This window comes from Symphalangus syndactylus, chromosome 8 (genome assembly GCF_028878055.3).
Source record: "Symphalangus syndactylus isolate Jambi chromosome 8, NHGRI_mSymSyn1-v2.1_pri, whole genome shotgun sequence".
NCBI lineage: Eukaryota > Metazoa > Chordata > Mammalia > Primates > Hylobatidae > Symphalangus > Symphalangus syndactylus.
In genome coordinates this window covers 43,059,250-43,079,948 of record NC_072430.2, presented here as the reverse complement: position 1 = coordinate 43,079,948, position 20,699 = coordinate 43,059,250, and the positions used below count along the sequence as shown (strand labels likewise).

The following is a 20,699-nucleotide window of genomic DNA, read 5'->3' as shown; positions in this document are numbered from 1 at the left end:
TATTATGAAACACTTTTCATTTCGGCAATATTTTACAACACATTTAGCTCTAAGGGTTGAGGAGGAGAAGGTTGGAAACTAAAAGGGGATATGTCAATTAACATTTCTAAAACAAAAACTGTCCCAGTCCTCCCACTCAAATAAAAATCCAAATGTCATGGCCGGGCGTGGTGGCTCACACCTGTAATCCCAACACTTTTGGAGGCCGAGGCGGGTGGACCACCTGAGGTTGGGAGTTCAAGAAAAGCCCGACCACCATGGAGAAACCCCGTCTCTACTAAAAATACAAAATTAGCTGGGATGGTGGTGCATGCCTGTAATCCCAGCTACTTGGGGGGCTGAAGCAGGAGAATCGCTTGAACCTGGGAGGCAGAGGTTGCAGTGAGCCGAGATCGCACCATTGCACTCCAGCCTGGGCAACAAGAGCAAAACTCCGTCTCAAAAAAAAAAAAAAAAAAAAAAATTCCAAATGTCACTTAATTTCACTACCCAAGAAGAGGCCACGAGGAAAGCAGCAGGCAAAACTCTGGCAATTTCACTACGGATCATGTTAGAGACAAAGGAACATTCAAAACAGTCATCAGTGTGGTCGATTGCACTGATCATTTCTGTAGTCACTTCTTCCTCCAATTTTGCTTCCATAGCCACCTCGGTCTCCTCCATAGGTGCCTGGCTAACCTTTTTAAAAAAATTTTTGTTGGCCAGGCATGATGGCTCATGCCTGTAATCCCAGCACTTTGGGAGGCTGAGGCGGGTGGATTACCTGAGATCAGGAGTTCAAGATGAGCCTGGCCAACATGGCAAAACTCCATCTCTACTAAAAATATAAAAATTAGCCGGGCGTGGTAGCGGGTGCCTGTAATCGCAGCTACTCAGGAGGCTGAGGCAGGGAGAATTGCTTGAACCCGGGAGGTGGAGGTTGCAGTGAGCCGAGATGGTGCCACTGCACTCCAGCCTAGGTGACAGAGCAAGACTCCAACTCAAAAAAAAAAAAATTTTTTTTGCAGGCGCTGAGGGCAGTGGCTCATGCCTGTAATCCAGCACCAGCACTTAGGGAGGCCAAGGCAGGAGGGATCACTTGAGCCCAGGAGTTCAAGACCAGCCTAGGCAACATAGTGAGACCCTGTCTCAAACAAAATTAAAAAACAGTAATAAAAATTTCTTGTAGAGACAAGGTCTCACTTTGTTGCCCAGGCTGGTCTCAAACTCCTAGGCTCAAGCAGTTCTCCTGCCTTAGCCTCCCAAAGTGTTGGGATTACAGGCATCAGCCCACACACCTGGCCCAGATTCTTTATTATACAACACTCCTTTTCTTTAGAAGGCTAAAGCACTGGACAGAGAGAGTTCAGGGAATGATGACAGTAACTGCTACACTGTCATTCAGTATTTCAGCATGCAGTAAAGCTTTATGATCCCTTTACTATAAAATATGAAAATCTGAAACAGTTCTTCAAAACATTTTTATTCTTAGACATAAAAATAGTGTTTGACTCTGCTACAATATCTTGTTATTTTATTACAGCTTAACTATTTGCTTATATGTGCTATTCATATCTTCCCTTTGCTTTTTCCCCATCTCCCAAAGTAGGTAAACCTATTGTTTTCACATAGAATGCATTTAATTTTGGAAAACTATAATATGCTCTAGTAAGTTATTCTATTTATTATTAATATAAATCACTAGTGTGAATTAGTATAAATCAAACAAGTAATAACAGTATTACTTTAAATCACTAGCGTGATTCATGGTAATTTCATTCTTTATGTTTTCACGATTTCCTTTTTCCAACAGGTACTTATGGGCAAAATAGTTACCAATGAACTGACATCAGCATGCTTTCCCCTGCTGTAAAAAATCTAAATGGAAATTCTGTATGTTTTTGTTTTTGTTTTTGTGGGGGACAGGGCCTTGCTTTGTCACCCAGGCTGGAGTAGTACAATCATAGCTCAGCATAACCTCAATCTCCTGGGATCAAGCAATCTTCCCATCTTTGTCTCCTGAGTAGCTGGGAATACAGGGGTGTGTCACCACACTTGGCTAATATTTTTAAAGATTTTTTGTAGAGACAGGATCTCACTGCAACATGGTGAAACCCCATCTCTACTAAAAAAAAAAAAAAAGGCCGGGCGCGGTGGCTCACGCTTGTAATCCCAGCACTTTGGGAGGCCGAGGCGGGCGGATCACGAGGTCAGGAGATCGAGACCACGGTGAAACCCCGTCTCTACTAAAAATACAAAAAAAAAAAACTAGCCGGGCATGGTGGCGGGCGCCTGTAGTCCCAGCTACTCGGAGAGGCTGAGGCAGGAGAATGGCGTGAACCCGGGAGGCAGAGCTTGCAGTGAGCCGAGATTGCGCCACTGCACTCCAGGCTAGGCGACAGAGCGAGACTCCGTCTCAATAAATAAATAAATAAATAAATAAATAAATAAAAAGGCTGGGCATGGTGGCACGCACCTGTAATCCTAGCTGCTCAGGAGGCTGAGGCAGGAGAAACACTTAAGCCCTGGCGGCAGAGGTTGCAGTGAGCCAAGATCGCACTACTGCTCTCCAGCCTGGGTGACAGAGCAAGATTCCGTCTCAGAAAAAAAAAAAAAAAGAATCTTGTGAAATGACAAGATCACAAGTAAGGGTGTTATTATTGCAATAATGTACACTTCATTTTTCCACTACTGAGGGAGAAAACTCTCTGGGGAGTAAAAATCAACACTCAATTTAACAATAGTGCTGCATATAAATTCACATCAAAATGTAAAACCAACTTAGTTAAAAAAAATCCAGATAAAATGAAATGGGCCATGATAATGGTATAGTCTTTCAACTATGGGTCTCATGTTATGAGGATTATATATTATTTCCTAAATGTTGATTAAGGTTCTCAATACCACTGGTGGTAAATAAAGGGGTAGCCATTTCACATATGAGAAAATTAAGACGAGAGACTCTATGGCTGACCCAGCGATGAATGAGAAGTCACAGAGAAGATGCAGAACTGAATTCCTGATCTCAGCTCCTTTCTCAACTGCTTATCTAATACTTTCCCTTTCTTTCTTTTTCTTTTCTTTTCTTTTTTCCCCTCCCTCCCTCCCTCCCTTTTCTTTCTTTTCTTTCTTTCTTCCCCCCCCTCCTTTTTTTTTCTTTTGAGACAGGGTCTCGCTCTGTTGTCCAGGCTGGAGTGCAGTGGGGTGATCACAGCTAACTGCAGGCTTGACCTCCTGGGCTCAAGCAAATCTCCTACATCAGCCTCCCAAGTAGCTAGGACTACAGGTACATGCCACCACGCTTGGCTAATTTTGTTCATTTTTTGTATAGACAAGGTCTCACTATGTTGCCCAGGCTGGTCTCAAACTCCTGAGCTCAAATGAAACTCCCACCTCAGCCTCCCAAAGTGCTAGGATTACAGGTGTGAGCCACTGCACCCAGCGTATCTAATGCTTTTCAAACCCTGACCACGGAGCTTGAAAGTCTTACTGAGATAAACTCTGTCTCCACTAAAAATACAAACATTAGCTGGGCATCATGGCATATGCCTGTAATCCCAGCTACTCAGGAGGCTGAGGCAGGAGAATCACTTGAGCCTAGGAGGCGGAGGTTGCAGTGAACCAAGATCACGCCACTGCACTCCAGCCTGGGTGACAGAGCGAGACTCCGTCTCAAAAAAAAAAAAAAAAAGAGCCAATATTGACACATTATTGTTAACTGAAGTCCAAAAATTACATAATTACATTAAGATTTACTTTAGTTATTTACTTATTTTTAGAGAGACAGAGTATCCCTCTGTTGCCCAGGCTGGAGTGCAGTGGTAGAATCATAGCTCACTCACTGCAGTCTCGACCTCCTGGACTCAAGTGATCTTCCTGTCTCAGCCTCCCCAGTAGCTGGGACTACAATCATGTGCTACCACATCTGGCTAATTTTTAACATTTTTTGTAGAGAGAGGAATCTTGTTATGTTGCCCAGGCTGGTCTTGAACTCCTCACCTCAAGTGATCCTCCCACCTTGACCTCCCAAAGTGCTAGGATTATAGGTGTGAGACACTGCACTGGGCTAGGACCATTAAAAAAAATTTTTTTTTTTTGAGATGGAGTCTCACTCTGTCACCCAGGCTGGAGTGGCAGTGGCCCGATCTTGGGTCACTGCAACCTCTGCCTCCTGGGCTCAAGTGATTCTCCTGGCTCAGCCTCCCCAGTAGCTAGGACTGCAGGTGTGCACCACCACGCCCGCTAATTTTCGTATTTTTCTGTAGTAGAGAGGGGGTTTTACTATGTTGGCCAGGCTGGTCTGGAACTCCTTACCTCAAGTGATCCACTTGCCCCAGCCTCCCAAAGTGTTGGGATTACAGGTGTGAGCCACCACACCCAGCCCCTAGGACCATTTTTTTTTTTTTTTTTTTGAGATGGAATCTCGCTCTGTCGCCAAGGCTGGAGTGCAGTGGCACGATCTCGGCTCACTGCAAGCTCCGCCTCTCCTGGGACCATTTTTTAATTCGGTTGATTGTCTTCATATATCCTTGTTTTTTTATTTTCTTATTCAGACATTCAGCAGCCATATCTCATAATTATCTTCATACTATTGAGTTATGAGTTCTTTATGTGTTTTCAATATAAGCCTTTTATCAGATGTATGATTTGCAAATATTTTCTTCCAGTCTGTGGCTTATCTTTTCTTTTTTTTTTTTTTTTTGAGAGAGAGTCACAGTCTGTTGCCTGGGCTGGAGGGTAGTGGCATGATCAAGGCTCACTGCAGCCTCAACCTCCCAGGCTCAAGTGATCCTTCCACCACAGCCTGCTGAGTAAGTTGGGACTACAGGCCTGCACCACCACACCCAGCTATTAATAATTATTTCTTGAATTTCAGTAGAGACAAGGTCTCCCTATGTTGCCCAGGCTGGTATAGAAATCCTAAACTCGCCGGGTGCGGTGGCTCAAGCCTGTAATCCCAGCACTTTGGGAGGCCGAGGCGGGTGGATCACAAGGTCAGGAGATCGAGACCATCCTGGCTAACACGGTGAAACCCCGTCTCTACTAAAAAAATACAAAAAATTAGCCGGGCGTGGTGGCAGGTGCCTGTAGTCCCAGCTACTCGGGAGGCTGAGGCAGGAGAATGGCGTGAACCCGGGAGGCGGAGCTTGCAGTGAGCCGAGATCGCGCCACTGCACTCCAGCCTGGGGGAGAGAGCAAGACTCCGTCTCAAAAAAAAAAAAAAAAAAAAAAAGAAATCCTAAACTCAAGCAATCTGCCCGCCTTGACCTCCCAGTGTTGGGATTACAGGTGTGAGCCACCACCCATGGCCCTTTCATTTTCTTAAGGTACTTTATATTTTAAATTTTGATAAATTCTAATTTATCACATTTTCTTCTATGGTTTCTGCTTTTGGTGTCTTTTTTTGTTTTATATTTTTACCTCTTAGGTTTTGGTTTATAATCCATTTTGAATTAATTTTTGTATTTGGTGTGAGCAAAGGTTCAAGTTTCTTTTTGTTGTTTTTGTTTTCTGGAGTTTTGCTTTTGTTTTTTGGCATACGGATATCCAATTGTGCCGGCATCATATATTGGAATTATCATTTTGCTGCTGAATTGTCTTGACCCCTTTGTAAAAAATCAATTAACTATAATGTAGGAAGGGTTTATTTCAAGACTCTCTCTTCTCTTCCATTGATCTATTTATCCTTGCATCAACACCACAATGCCTTGATTACTATAGTTTTTTAAGTACAATATTTATACGATGTAAGAATACATGCTATGCCAGGAGCGGTGGCTCATGCATAATCCCAGCACTTTGGGAGGCCGAGGTAGGCAGGTAACTTGAGACCAGGAGTTTGAGACCAGCCTGGCCAACATGGTGAAACCCTGTCTCCACTAAAAATATGAAAATTAGCCAGGCATGGTAGCATGTGCCTGTAATTCCAGCTACTTGGGAGGCCGAGGCGTGAGAATCGCTTGAGTGAGCTGAGACTGTGCCACTGCACTCTAGCCTGGGCAACAGAACAAGACTGTCTCAAAAAAAAAAAAAAAAGAAAGAAAAGGCCCAGCGCGGTGGCTCACACCTGTAATCCCAGCACTTTGGAAGGCCAAGGCGGGTGGATCACGAGGTCAGGAGATCGAGACCATGGCAAAACCCCGTTTCTACTAAAAATACAAAAAATTAGCCGGGCGCGGTGGCGGGCGCCTGTAGTCCCAGCTACTCTGGAGGCTGAGGCAGGAGAATAGCATGAACCCAAGAGGTGGAGCTTGCAGTGAGCCGAGATCGCGCCACTGCACTCCAGCCTGGGTGACAGAGCGAGACTCCATCTCAAAAAAAAAAAAAAAAAGAAAGAAAAGAAAGCAAGCTTGGAAGTGGATTCTTCCCCAGCTAAGTCTTCTTATGAGACCACAGCCCAGCCCAGACTGGCAGCTTGATTACAGAGACCTTGAGCCAGAATTACCCAGCTAAACTGTGCGTGGCTTCCTGATCCTTCAAAACTCTGAGATAATATAATGAAAGTTCATCGTTTTTGTTTGTTTGTTTGTTTTTCGAGATGGAGTCTAGCTCTGTCACCCAGGCTGGAGTGCAGTGGCACAATCTTAGCTCAGTGCAACCTCTGACTCCTGGGTTCAAGTGATTCTCCTGCCTCAGCCTCCTGAGTAGCTGGGATTACAGGCGCCTGCCACCACACCCAGCTAATTTTTGTATTTTTAGTAGAGACGGGGTTTCACTGTGTTGGCCAGGCTGGTCTCGAACTCCTGACCTTGTGATCCACCCGCTTCGGCCCCCAGAAAGTGCTGGGATTACAAGCATGATCCATCGAAAAGTTCATTGTTTTAAACCACTAAGTTTTGGGGGTAATTTGTTTGCAGCAATAGATAACAATACAACAGCCAATCTTCAAAGATTTTTCTTTCAAGGTTATTTTCACTTGGCATGCAAGAATTTCTAAACCTCTAAGAGTTTTCAAGTTCTCTTTTCTGAAATTATACTTCAAAGGACAGATATATTAATGGGGAACAAAAAAAAGTTGATCACATTTATAAATATCCATACAAGTTGGTAATCATATGAATGTTCTTAATTTAACACCTTATATGGTTAGAGTCTTTGAAATGATTTTATGATACAGAAATGTCGCTCTTCATCAGTAACTGCAGGGGAGAGAAGAAATCTCATTCATCTCTTTCTGGGACTCTTTTTGTTAATTTTGAAGACTTGGCATTTTTAAGGTCAGGCTCCGGATTTCATTAGTCAGCATTATAAGTAAAATGTAGGCTAGTGGAGCTAAATTTTACGGGCAGAAGTGGAGGAACAAATATGGCCGGGTGCAGTGGCTCATGTCTGTAATCCAAACACTTTGGGAGGCCGAGGCAGGTGGATCACTTGAGGTCAGGAGTTCAAGACCAGCCTGGCCAACATGGTAAAACCTCGAATCTACTAAAAATACAAAAATACAAGCATGGTGGTGGGTGCCTGTAGTCCCAGCTACTTGGGAGGCTGAGGCAGGAGAATCACTTGAACCCGGGAAGCAGAGGTTGCAGTGAGCCAAGATTCCGCCACTGCACTCCAGCCTGGGTGATAAAGCAAGACTCCACCTCAAAAAAAAATTTAAATAAATAAATAAATAAGGTTTTATTTAATAGCAGTGAAATAGGGAGCTTATAGCATTCAAGCCCCTAAAGAGATCAGTCATACCAATAGGAGGTACAGGGGAGAAAATTATGCTTGGCAATTTTGAGATACATTACCCACAGTGACTTTAACTAAAAGCAATGCGAGAAACTTCAGGTCCAACAGAGGACAACTCTGACTGGCCTTGTTAGTTCCAAACTCCCCGTGGAGTTCAACTTCTCCTGTTGCCCAGTCCTGCTTTCTTCCTCTTCTTCGCATAGGTATTGATTCAAAAGGTATTCCCTAATAGGCATCCTGCATACCAAACTCCCCATCAGAGTTTGCTTTCCAGAGAACCCACCTTGTAATAGGCAGAAATATGACCTTTTTCTAAATGCTCAATTTTTCTGAAAAAGCATTTATTTAAGCTTGAGTGTCACAGGATTCAGTTACAGCATTTTTTTTTTTTTTTTTTTGAGACAGAGTCTTGCTCTGTCGCTCAGGCTGGAGTGCAGTGATGTGATCTGGGCTCACTGCAACCTCTGCCTCCCAGGTTCAAGCCATTCTTTTGCCTCAGTCTCCCGAGTAGCTGGGATTACAGGTGCTCACTACCATGCCTGGCTAATTTTTTGTATTTGTATTTGTATTTTTGTATTTTGTATTTTTAGTGGAGACGGGGTTTCACCATGTTGGCCAGGCTGGTCTTGAACTCCTGACCTCATGTGATCTGCCTGCCTCAGCCTCCCAAAGTGCTGGGATTACAGGCATGAGCCACCGAGCCCAGCCAGGTGTGGTTTTTATCTCCTACTTTGTTCTGTTATTTCTTCAGGATGTATGTTTGGGTTTGAATTTGTGTCATTATGAACAATTATCACCTCCATGGAAAAATGTTTTATTTAGCATCAAATAATCTTTGATGTTGCACTAAGTGTCATATACCATGCAGGTTGGTGAAACTTGAATGATTTCTCCTGAGTAATTTGCTATCATATGAGGTTATTTTCATTTAAAAATAATTTAATGAATGAAAAAACTAAAAAATAATTTAATGAATGAGTATACAAACATATCAGATTAAGTATTTATATTTATTTATTTATTTTATTTATTTATTTATTTATTTTTTTCTGAGACGGAGTCTCGCTCTGTCGCCCAGGCTGGAGTGCAGTGACGCAATCTCTGCTCACTGCAAGCTCCGCCTCCCGGGTTCATGCCATTCTCCTGCCTCAGCCTCCTGAGTAGCTGGGACTAGTAGGCGCCCACCACCACACCCGGCTAATTTTTTTGTATTTTTAGTAGAGACAGGGTTTCACCGTGTTACCCAGGATGGTCTTGATCTCCTGACCTCATGATCCGCCCACCTCGGCCTCCCAAAGTGCTGGGATTACAGGCGTGAGCCACTGTGCCCGGCCAAGTATTTATATTTATTATGCATTTTTTTTTTTAAGAGACAGAATCTCATTCTGTTGCCCAGGCTGGAGTGCAGTGGTGCAAACACAGCTCACTGCAGCCTCACCCTCCTGGGCTCAAGTGATCCTCCCACCTTGGCCTCTCAAGTAGCTGAGACAACAGGTGTGCACATCACTTTTGCCATATTACCTAGGCTGGTGTTGAACTCCTGGGCTCAACTGATCTTCCTACCTCTCGGCCTACCAAAGTTCTGGGATTACAGGTTTGAGCCACAGTGCCTGGCTTTTTTTTTTTTTTGAGACAAAGTCTTACTCTGGCACCTAGGGTGGAATGTAGTGATGAGATCATAGCTAGCTGCAACTTAGAATTCCTGGGTTTAAGCCGGGCGCGGTGGCTCAAGCCTGTAATCCCAGCACTTTGGGAGGCTGAGGCGGGCGGATCACGAGGTCAGGAGATCAAGACCATCCAGGCTAACACGGTGAAACCCCGTCTCTACTAAAAATACAAAAAAAAATTAGCCGGGCGTGTTGGCGGGCGCCTGTAGTCCCAGCTACTTGGGAGGCTGAGGCAGGAGAATGGCTTGAACCTGGGAGGCGGAGCTTGCAGTGAGCCGAGATCGCGCCACTGCACTCCACCCTGGGGGACAGAGCAAGACTCTGTCTCAAAAAAAAAAAAAAAAAAAAAAAAAGAATTCCTGGGTTTAAGCGATCCTCCTGCCTCAGCCTCCTGAGTAGCTGGGACTGCGGAACCACACCTGGCTATTTTTTTTCTTTTTCCTTTTCTTTTTTTTTTTTTTTTTTGTAGAGATAGTGGTCTCCTATGTTGCCCAGGCTGGTCTGAAACTTCTGGCCTCAAGTGATCCTCCTGTCTCGCCTCCCTAAGTGCTGGAATTATGAGTGTGAGCCACTGCACCTGGCCTATATTTATCATGCTTGAATGAAACAATATATACTGTATATTTTTTTTTATAAGATGGAGATGAGAAGAATTGACACTTCCTTCTAGTGAAGTCTAGAAAATGATTCTCAAGGTTGGGCATGGTGGCTCACGCCTTTAATCTCAGCACTTTGGGAGGCCAAGGCGGGTGGATTACCTGAGGTCAGGAGTTTGAGACCAGCCTGGCCAACATGATGAAACCCCATTTCTACTAAAAATACAAAAATTAGCTGGGTGTGGTGGCACGCACCTGTAGTTCCAGCTACTCAGTAGGCTCAATTGCTTGAACCCTGGAGGCAGAGGTTGCAGTAGGCTGAGATCGTGCCACTGCACTCCAGCCTCGGCGACAGAGAGAGAACTCTGTCTCAAAAAAAAAAAAGAAAAGAAAAAAAGAAAAGAAAAATGATTCTCAGGAATTGCTTGAATGATGAGAAGGAGGCAGTACAAATTTCTGCAAAGAGGGAGGAGTAGGGAATTCCAGATTTATGGCAAATATAACAAAGGGTCAGGTGCTTGGACTCAGGCAGGATAACTTGCTCCTTTACTTATTAGTTACTTAACCTGACTTAGTACTTAACTGGCTTAACTTCGGTTTCCTCATTCGTAAAATGGTAATAATAGTAATAGGGCTGTTTTGAAAATTAAATCATGTAGGCAAAAAATCATACAAGGCATTATCCAATTCAAACTATGCATTATATAAATGATAGTAATCCTTGGTGTTAGAGAAAATTTAGAAGAAGAGGATAAAGTGGATAAAAATGTACCTATAAATCCTCTACTCATCTCTTGAATTTTTGGGAACTCATTTTGGTGAGAAAAATCACACTTGTTACAAGGAGTTCACAGACCGTAGAATCAAGAGAGCTAAAACTAGTTAATACACATATATTTAAAATTTTTGAGACAAAGTATCAGTCTATCACCCAGGCTGGAGTGCAGTGGTGTGATCAAGGCTCGCTGCAGTCTACTGAGCAGCTGAGAGACTACCAGCAAGCACCACCACACCTGGCTAATTTCATTTTATTTTTTATTTTCTGAAGAAACGCGGTTTCACCACGTTGCCCAGGCTGGTCTCGAACTCCTGACTCAAGCAATCCACTTGCCTCTGCCTCCCAAAGGTCTGAGATTACAGGCGTGAGCCACTGCGTCCAGCCCCAAAACTAATTTAATATTGCAGGGCTTCTTTTCTATTTTGAAAGAGTGTTTCTTTTAAATCAAGTTCTAGATTACCTTTATTTTATACTACTACTTTTTGTCTGTTTGAGCATTTTATTTTTCATCATTTGGTTTAAGTCATTACAAAAGGCATTGAAGGTCTGTCTACCTGTCCATGACAGATAAAAGAGATTAGCTCCTGTCTGAAAATGTTTGCAAAGTAGTGTAATTCTCCTAGTCCTTCCTGAAGCTTTCCCAAAGAAGCAAAAATATTCAGACATAAAGCTACCAGGAACTCCAACCTGTGTGATCACTATTCCCTTGCTCACCAACCTAGTCATCTTTCAGCTACTCCATGCATGACTTGTGCTGAGCTATTAGCTTCCACATGAATACAAGCAATTCTTATACCTGCCTAATTCAGATGATCTTTCTTAGGGTTTGAAGTCCCTGGGGATCCGAAGCTGTCCTAGGTATACACTTTTCTCAACCCAGTCCAGCACAAAAGGAGACGACTAACAATGAATGAAATTGAGAAATCAGCCCACACTGGTAATCTTGGCGGAATTTGGTATTCTTCGTGAAATAAAAGAGGCGCAAAGGGGCCCTGGATTAGGGTCCAGAGAGAGGAGTTTTATCCCAGCACTGCCCCTAAGCAGCTGAAAGGTAGGTGGTCCAATCACATCAGCTCTCCGAGACTCAGTTTCCCCATCTATAAAACAAGGAGTAGGCTTGACGGTCCCTGTCTCACTATAATTTCCCAATCGAGGTTCAGGGAGAAATCCACAAAACTAATAAAACTTCTTCACAGACTGCTAAACGTGAACTCACTGGTCAAGGTTGCAAGATTTGCTCTTTGGGTCAAGGCAGTAGGGGCGGCCACAAGGAACCAATCTCGGTTAAGTTATTAATGCACTTTGCCCAGACTAGTAACTCTCCCCTGACGTTCCGCATTTCCCTTGCTTCTCCCGGAAACGTGGGGCGCCCAGGAATCGTCCCTAAGCTTCCGAACCCCGCCCCTGGGAGGGGAGGGGGCGCGGAGCCGGGCCTAGTCGCGCGCCTGCGTACTGCGGTCAGAGGGCCGAGGCCTGGGGGCGAGCTGGGGTCGTGCAGTACAGCCTCTTTCCGGCAAATCACGCGAGATTTCGTTCACCCGGGCTCCACGACGGTCAGTGACGCGCGAGCGGCTGCCGCGACTGAGGCTCCAGAAGCTGCTTCGGGCCCCAGCGGTGAGGGAAAAGACTCTCAACCAGGGTGACTTCCAGGCGTCCTCCCGGAGCTACCGGGGACACTGGCGTTATTGCCCGGAACACTGAGATAGGGAATGCTCGAGAAGCAGAAGCAGGTTTTGGGTTGTTTTTTTTTTTAATTATTGGGGGAAAGCAGCCTGAGGTTTTGACGTAATTGTGTTTGAGGTGCCTCTGGAACTTTCATTTAACACAGATTTGTTGAGCACCTACCATGTGCCGGGCTTAGGGGATTGGACTCACATTTTTTTGTGTGTGTAACGGAGTCTCGCTCTGTCTGTCGCCCAGGTTGGAGTGCAGTGGCGCGATCTCGGCTCACTGCAGCCTCCGCCTCTCGGGTTCAAGCGATTCTCCTGCCTCAGCCTCCCGAGTAGCTGAGATTACTACTACGCCCGGATAATTTTTTGTATTTTTGGTAGAGAAGAGATTTCACTGTGTTAGCTAGGATGGTCTTGATCTCCTGACCTCGTGATCTGCCTGCCTTGGCCTCTCAGAGTGCTGGGATTGCAGGCGTGAGCCACCGCGCCCGGCCTGGACTCACATTGAACAAAGCAGACGAGTCCTTATCCTCTTAGCGCTTACAAGCTGGGCAGTTAGTTTGAAATTCTGGGCTAGAGACGCAAATTATTATTATTTCCATTTAAAGTGGTTGGTAGGAGGAGCCACAGGGCTCAGGGAGGTCCCCGAGAAAGGGAAGAGCAAGATAGGAATCTCCACATGCAAGACTTCGGGAGGGGAAGGAGGAGACTAGAAAACCGGAAGGGGAGGAGAAGACTGGCAGAGAGATCCAGAAAGACACATGGTTGGTTGGTTTGTTTTTTGAGACAAAGTCTCGCTCTGTTGCCCAGGCTGGAGTGTCCTGGCTGGATCTAGGCTCACTGCAACCACAACCTCCTGGGCTCAGGCAGTTCTCCAGCCTCAGCCTCCCGTGTAGCTGGGACTATAGGCGCCCACCACCACGCCTAATTTTTGTATTTTTAGTAGAGCAGGGTTTTGCCATGTTGGCCAGACTGGTCTCGAATTCCTGGCCTCAAGTGATCCTCCCACCTCAGCCTCCCAAAGTGCTGGAATTACAGGTGTGAGCCACGGCTCTGGGCCCAGGAAGACACATTTTATAACAAGGCATGATCAACAGGATTGCTAGTGGCAGAATAATCGCATGAAATAAGGGTATTAAAAGGTATTAGGAAGCTCATGTGATGGAAATAGTAGGTGCCGCGTTGGAGTATGGGTTCTAGCGTTATTACAAGTTGTGCGACCCTGGGCGAATTATTCTATCTTTTTTTTTTTTTTTTTTTTTTTGAGACGGAGTCTCGCTCTGTTGCCTGGGCTGGAGTGCAGTGGCGCAATCTCTGCTCACTGCAAGCTCCGCCTCCCGGGTTCACGCCATTCTCCTGCCTCAGCCTCTCTGAGTAGCTGGGACTACAGGCGCCCGCCACCACGCCCGGCTAATTTTTTTGTATTTTTAGTAGAGACGGGGTTTCACCGTGGTCTCGATCTCCTGACCTCGTGATCCGCCCGCCTCGGCCTCCCAAAGTGCTGGGATTACAAGCGTGAGCCACCGCGCCCGGCCCTATTCTATCTTTCTGTCCCTTTTTTTTCTTTTTTTTTGAGACGGAGTTTTGCCCTTCTCGCCCAGGCTGGAGTGCAATGGCGTGATCTCGGCTCACTGCAACCTCCACCTCCCGGTTTAAAGCGATTCTCCAGCCTCAGCCTCCAGAGTAGCTGGGATTACAGGCGCCCGCCACCACGCCGGGCTAATTTTTGTATTTTTAGTAGAGATGGGGTTTCGCCATTTTGTTCGAGCTGGTCTCAAACTCCTGACCTCAGGTGATCTGCCCACCTCAGCTTCCCAAAGTGCTGGGATTACAGGCCTGAGCCACCACACCCGGCCCCTTTTCTCATCTATAAAATTGAGAGGATGATATTACCAACCTCACAGTTTTTTGGGGGTGGGGGTGGGGGTGGGGAGGTGGTTTAAACAGGCTAGTGAATGAGTCTTTGCTCAGTTCCTAGCGTTTAGGAATATTAAGGAAACAGGTTGAGAAAAGGGACTTTTTCCAAGTTCCCACCTGGTTAGAAGCAGGAGAAGTACTCTGTTCTTCCTACTTAAATGACCTTTCCCTTTTACCAGGCTGCAAGGTAAACACTCAACACACTCTTTATCATCACATTGGAGCAAATTCATGTTATTATTTTGGAATATTAGCACCAAGTAGGAGTAGTATCCCAGGCAAATAGGATTTGCTGAGTTTTTTTCCCCTACTTGGGATGAATTTAACAATCTACCCTTCTTTCAGATCTTGGAACTTGATGTGTCTTATTTTAGCTGTTAATTTTATGACTAAATCCAGTTATCTATATTTTATTTATTTTTATTATTTATTTATTGTTTTGAGACAAAGTTTCGCTCTTGTCCCCTAGGCTTGAGTGCAGTGGATCAGTTTCGGCTCACTGCAACCTCCACCTCCCAGGTTCAAGTGATTCTCCTGCCTCAGCCTACAGAGTAGCTGGGATTACAGGCACCCGCCACCACGCCCGGTTAATTTTTGTATTTTTAGTAGGGCAGAGTTTCACCATGTTGGCCAGGCTGGTCTCAAACTCCTGACCTCAAGTGATCCACCTGCCTCAGCCTCCCAAAGTGCTAGGATTACAGGTGTGAGCCACCGTGCCCAGCCAAGTTATCTATATTTGAAATGTGTGTTTTTTTGGTACTATTGAGGGATATCATACAATTATCCTATATTAATTATAGTATTTGACACTTGAAAAGTTTCTAATTTAATACAGAATGAGAGAACTTTAATAGTATATTTTTCATGCTGATTAGCAGTGTTTGGGCAAATCTATAATATACATATTAATATGTTAAAGAAATAAAGCATACTATTGACAGTAAGAGAACAGGGCAAATATGATATTTGGAAAGACTGCTTTGAAAATTTAGCCATTATGGTTCTATTACTACTTAAGGACTTTTAGACCCACTTAATTTGGAAAACTTTGGCTTTTTAATCCTTATATAATTGACACATATGGTGATTCTGTAGAAAGTTTCCTTTTTTTTTTTTTGAGACAGAGTCTCGCTCTGTCGCCCAGGCTGGAGTGCAGTGGCACAATCTCGGCTCACTGCAAGCCCCGCCTTCCGGGTTCACGCCATTCTCCTGCCTCAGCCTCTCCGAGTAGCTGGGACTACAGGCACCCGCCACCACTCCCGGCTAATTTTTTGTATTTTTAGTAGAGACGGGGTTTCACCGTGGTCTCGATCTCCTGACCTCGTGATCCGCCCGCCTCGGCCTCCCAAAGTGCTGGGATTACAAGCGTGAGCCACCGCGCCTGGTGAAAGTTTCCTTTTTAAAACATATGTAGCCTTACATGACATTATGGACCTCTTGGTGTGATGAATGGATGTGGCACCACCCTTAAAGATTCTTGCCTGAAAAATTGAACCTGAAGTAATCAAGCCTCTGGATGTAACTAGCAGTCATGGATAAGGGGAGGAGATAGAAGAAACATTTCCTTCTTTCTTTAAAAGCTAGTCATTTACCTTGTAATGGTAAATGACACCATGAGGAAGCAATCAAAGAACATTCTACAGGCAAAGTAATGAAGAAACAAATCAAGGGCATGAACTAAACAGGGAAGGGAGACTCAAACTGTAGTACGTGGACCTTGAATTCTGATTTTAATGAACCAACTGTAAAAAGACATCTTTGAAACATCTTTGAAACCAACTGTAAAAAGACATCTTTGAACATCCTGAAACATCAGGAAATTTGAATATGCACTAGGCATTAGATGATGAGAAGGAATTACCAGTACTATTACTTCTGTTAGGTGTAATAATGGCATAGTGTTTATGTTTAAATCTGTGATGGCTGGGTTTTGCTTCAAGGGGAAGTTGGAAAATGTAGTCTTTTAGCTAGGCAACATAGTGTCCAGAAGGAGAGGATAGTCACTGAGGGCAACTAGCTGTTCTGTCACAACCAGTGAGATTATACAATCATTTGCCACATAATGATAGTTCAGACAATGACAGACGATGAGCCTCTCATAACATTATAATGGAATTGAAAAATTCCTCTTGCCAGGTGATGTCAGAGTCATGAGACCATTATAGTGCAAGTACTTTATTTTTATTTATTTATTTATTTATTTATTTATTGAGACAGGGTCTCACCCTGTCACCTAGACTGGAGTACAGTGGCGTGATCTCGGCTCACCACAACCTCTGCCTCCTGAGTTCAAGCGATTCTCCTGCCCAGCTTCTGAGTAGCTGGGATTACAGGCATGCACCACCATGCCCGGCTGATTTTTGTATGTTTAGTAGAGACAGGGTTTCACCACGTTGGCCAGACTGGTTGTGAACTCCTGACCTTAAATGATCCACCTGCCTCAGCCTCCCAAAGTGCTGGGATTACAGGCATGAGCCACCACACCCGGAGTATTACTTTATTTTTTAAGAAATTTAGTGGGGCCGGGCGCAGTGCCTCATGCCTGTAATCCCAGCACTTTGGGAGGTCGAGGCGGGTGGATCATGAGGTCAGGAGTTCGAGACCAGCCTGACCAACATGGTGAAACCCCGTCTCTACTAAAAATACAAAAATGAGGCGGGCATGGTGGCACGCACCTGTAATCCCAGCTACTTGGGAGGCTGAGGCAGGAGAATCGCTTGAATCTGGGAGGCGGAGGTTGCAGTGAGCTGAGATTGCGCCATTGCACTCCAGCCTGGGCGACAGAGCAAGACTCTGTTTCAAAAAAAAAAAAAAAAAAATTTAGTGTAGTCTAAGTGTATATAATAAAGTCTGAGTAGCCTACAGTAATGTCCTAGGCTTTCACATTCCCTCACCACTCCTTCACTGACTCACCCAGAGCAAGATTCTGTCCCCCACTCCAAAAAAAAAAAATTTGATTACATGTCAATTAAGCAGTTAGTGTTTTTTGGGTTTTTTTTGGTGTTTTTTTTTTTTTTTGAGACAGAATCTTGCTCTGTCGCCCAGGCTGGAGTGCAGTGGCGCGATCTCGGCTCACCACAAGCTCTGCTTCCTGGGTCCACGCCATTCTCCTGCGTCAGCCTCTGCAGTAGCTGGGACTACAGGCGCGCGCTACCACGCCCGGCTTATTTTTTTGTATTTTAGTAGAGACGGGGTTTCACCATGTTAGGCAGGATGGTCTCGAACTCTTGACCTTGTGATCCACCCGCCTCGGCCTCCCAAAGTGTTGGGATTACAGGCGTGAGCCACCGCGCCCAGCCGCAGTTAGTGTTTTTATTTTGCCACTAGATTAACTGCTATCTCTGGAGGAATAGATCATGTTGTTTGTTTTATGTTTTTTTCTAGTGTTTATTTAAAAACAAGTGCAGTATTGAGAAGGGGGAAAGAGTAGAACAAGGGGTTTGGCCTGTAACTGACTGTGAACAATCAGTTGAGATAACTCACTACCTTTGGACCAGCCTTGTGTTGTTTTCTTTTAATCGAGCCATAGGAGGCTTAATCATGAGGGTGTGCTTGAAGATGAATGAGCTTGAATTATCTGAGACCAAAAACATTTTGCCCCACTTGGGCCGGTTGCAGTGGCTCACACCTGTAATCCCAACACTGGGAGCCCGAGGTGGGCAGATCACAAGGTCAGGAGATCGAGACCATCCTGGCTAACACGGTGAAACCCCGTCTCTACTAAAACTACAAAAAAATTAGCTGGGTGTGGTGACGGGTGCCTGTAGTCCCATCTACTCGGGAGGCTGAGGCAGGAGAATGGCGTGAACCTAGGAGGCAGAGCTTGCAGTCAGCAGAGATCACACCACTGTACTCCAGACTGGGCAACAGAGCGAGATTCCGTCTTCAAAGTAAATAAATAAATAAACAAACATTTTGTCCCACTTAATCTTCAATGAACTTGTTCCTATTAGTTAAAAATTCTAACTAGATTTAGTCTTTCTTCATATATTTGCTTTAGGAGGCAGACTCTGACAGGAGAGTTTATTTTTTTGGATCGTAAATGTGATTTTTCTCCCTCTGCATTGGGAAACACAAATGGACTTCTTTTTTATTTTTAAATTGTTGAATACTTCAAATCTTGTGATTTAAAAATTTTTCTATTTATAGGAGTATTTTATACAGAAATCTTGTGAAACCACTGCCCAACCAGAGCAATGATTGTTCAAAGAGTGGTATTGAATTCTCGACCTGGTATGTATTTGTGATGAATGAACAACTGTGATCTTTGATAAGTATTAATGCAAATGGAGGAATAAAAACTAACGTGATGTTCATGTGGTAAATTAAGGTAGTAAGATATTGACACTAGTAAAGATACTAGAAGAAACTCTTTAAACGATGTAATAATTTTCAAGTGTTAGCTTATCAAGACCATTTTTAAACAGTCTTGTTTAAAAAACTAGTTTTTCAAGTGATAATTTATCCAGGCATTTGTTGATGAAATAAGGTATTTTGTAATCATAACATCTGAAAGCTTACATTACAAATATATGTGGCTTTTGTTTCTTTAGAGTATGTTATTATTGGTCCTTAAAATTTACTTTTATTTTTTATGTGAAATGTACTAACATATCAGTGCTGACATGTAAACTGCATCATAAAAACAGGTATGGAAAGAACCTGAGAGATTTGGGTCACTGCTGCCCACTTGAGGAAGTCACTTAACTTTTTTGAACTCAATTTTGGTAAAATGAGCAGTTAGATTAAGATCTTTATGTACTATTTCCACCTTATAAATTTAATAATTCTATGAAGAGTAAATTTGCATTAAACATATCTGCCCGGCGGCGGCGTCGTCGTCGTCAGGGCCTCGCCGCGCTCGCCGGGCGCGGTGGCTCACGCTTGTAATCCCAGCACTTTGGGAGGCCGAGGCGGGCGGATCACGAGGTCAGGAGATCGAGACCACGGTGAAACCCTGTCTCTACTAAAAATACAAAAAAATTAACCGGGCGTGGTGGCGGGCGCCTGTAGTCCCAGCTACTCGGAGAGGCTGAGGCAGGAGAATGGCGTGAACCCGGGAGGCGGAGCTTGCAGTGAGCCGAGATTGCGCCACTGCACTCCAGCATGGGCGACAGAGCGAGACTCTGTCTCAAAAAAAATAAAAAATAAAAAAATAAATGAACATATCTGAATATGAGTACCTTCTAGTGGTAACCTTTCCTTCTTACGAATTTTTCTCATACCTCAAATTTTTCTAATTTCCTAGTTCCTATTTTTTCAGACTTTATTATTATTACTTTTATATTCGTTTAAGTTTCTATAATGATGACCTTTCCTTATAAATTTTTCTCATGCCTCAAATTTTTTAATTTTCCAATTTTTCAGACTTTATTATTAGTACTTTTGTATTCATTTAAGTTTCTATTTGCTTCTTAAAATGAGGAAGGAAAGTTTAGCCGCACTCCATCCTGGGTGACAGAGTATGACCTTGTCTCTAAAAAAAAAAAGGAAATACATACTGAGTCATTTCTATAGTTACAGAAGAATTACAAAACAATATAGATTTACTTGTGCCTGTTTTTTTTTTTTTTTTTTTTTTTGAGATGGAGTCTCGCTCTGTCATCCAGGCTGGAGTGCAGTGGCACAATCTCGGCTCAGTGCAACTTCCACCTCCTGGGTTCAAGCGATTCTTCTGCCTCAGCCTCCCAAATAGCTGGGACTACAGGCGTGCGCCACCACCACGCCTGGCTAATTTTTGTATTTTTGGTAGAATCAAGGTTTCACCATGTTGGCCAGGCTGGTCTCAAACTCCTGACCTCGTGATCCACCTGTTTCAGCCTCCCAAAGTGCTGGGGTTACAGGCATGAGCCACCGTGCCTGGCCCCTTGTACCTGTTTTAAAAGGAACTGCTCTGAATCCTAGAGTGACCCTTTAAAGAATAATAAGTATATCCCACCAATTTGGGAGGCCAAGGTGGGCAGATCATGAGGTCAGGAATTCGAGACCAGCCTGGCCAGCATGGTGAAACCCCATCTCTACTAAAAATATTAAAAAGTAGCCGGGCACGGTGGTGCGTGCCTATAATCCCAGCTACTTGGTAGGCTGAGTCAGGAGAATCACTTGAACCCAGGAGGCACAGGTTGCAGTACGCCGAGATCGCGCCACTGCACTCCAGCCTGGGCGATAGAGCAAGACTCTGTCTCAAATAATAATAATAATAATAATAATAATAATAATAGTATATAGTAAAGTGGCTTTTTTTTACTTTATATTTTTGCTTAATATTTTAGGAAAAAATGGTAATCCAGTGGCAGAGAATTTCCGAATGGAAGAAGTTTATTTACCAGATGATATTAATGAAGGACAAGTACAAGTTAAAACTCTTTATCTTTCTGTGGATCCTTACATGGTAAGAATCATGATGTTGTAACTT

The 20,699-nt window shown here is 44.1% G+C and overlaps 1 protein-coding gene across 12 annotated transcripts in view; it reads left to right on the top strand.

Annotated features, from left to right (window-relative positions):
- PTGR2 (prostaglandin reductase 2) overlaps positions 1 to 20,699 on the top strand; it is a 101,973-nt gene that overhangs the window by 55,850 nt on the left and 25,424 nt on the right. For 3 of the 12 annotated variants that reach the window (XM_063644323.1, XM_063644320.1, XM_063644324.1), the window contains 3 exons: positions 11,521 to 11,748; positions 18,434 to 18,517; positions 20,557 to 20,675. In XM_063644323.1, the coding sequence (XP_063500393.1) occupies positions 18,481 to 18,517; positions 20,557 to 20,675 (156 nt within the window). In that variant the 5' untranslated portion in view covers positions 11,521 to 11,748; positions 18,434 to 18,480. Of the gene's footprint in view, positions 1 to 11,520; positions 11,749 to 12,078; positions 13,132 to 18,433; positions 18,518 to 20,556; positions 20,676 to 20,699 lie in introns of those variants that run through there. The other 9 variants (XM_055288853.2, XM_055288856.2, XM_055288854.2 and 6 more) reach the window with 9 other exon arrangements.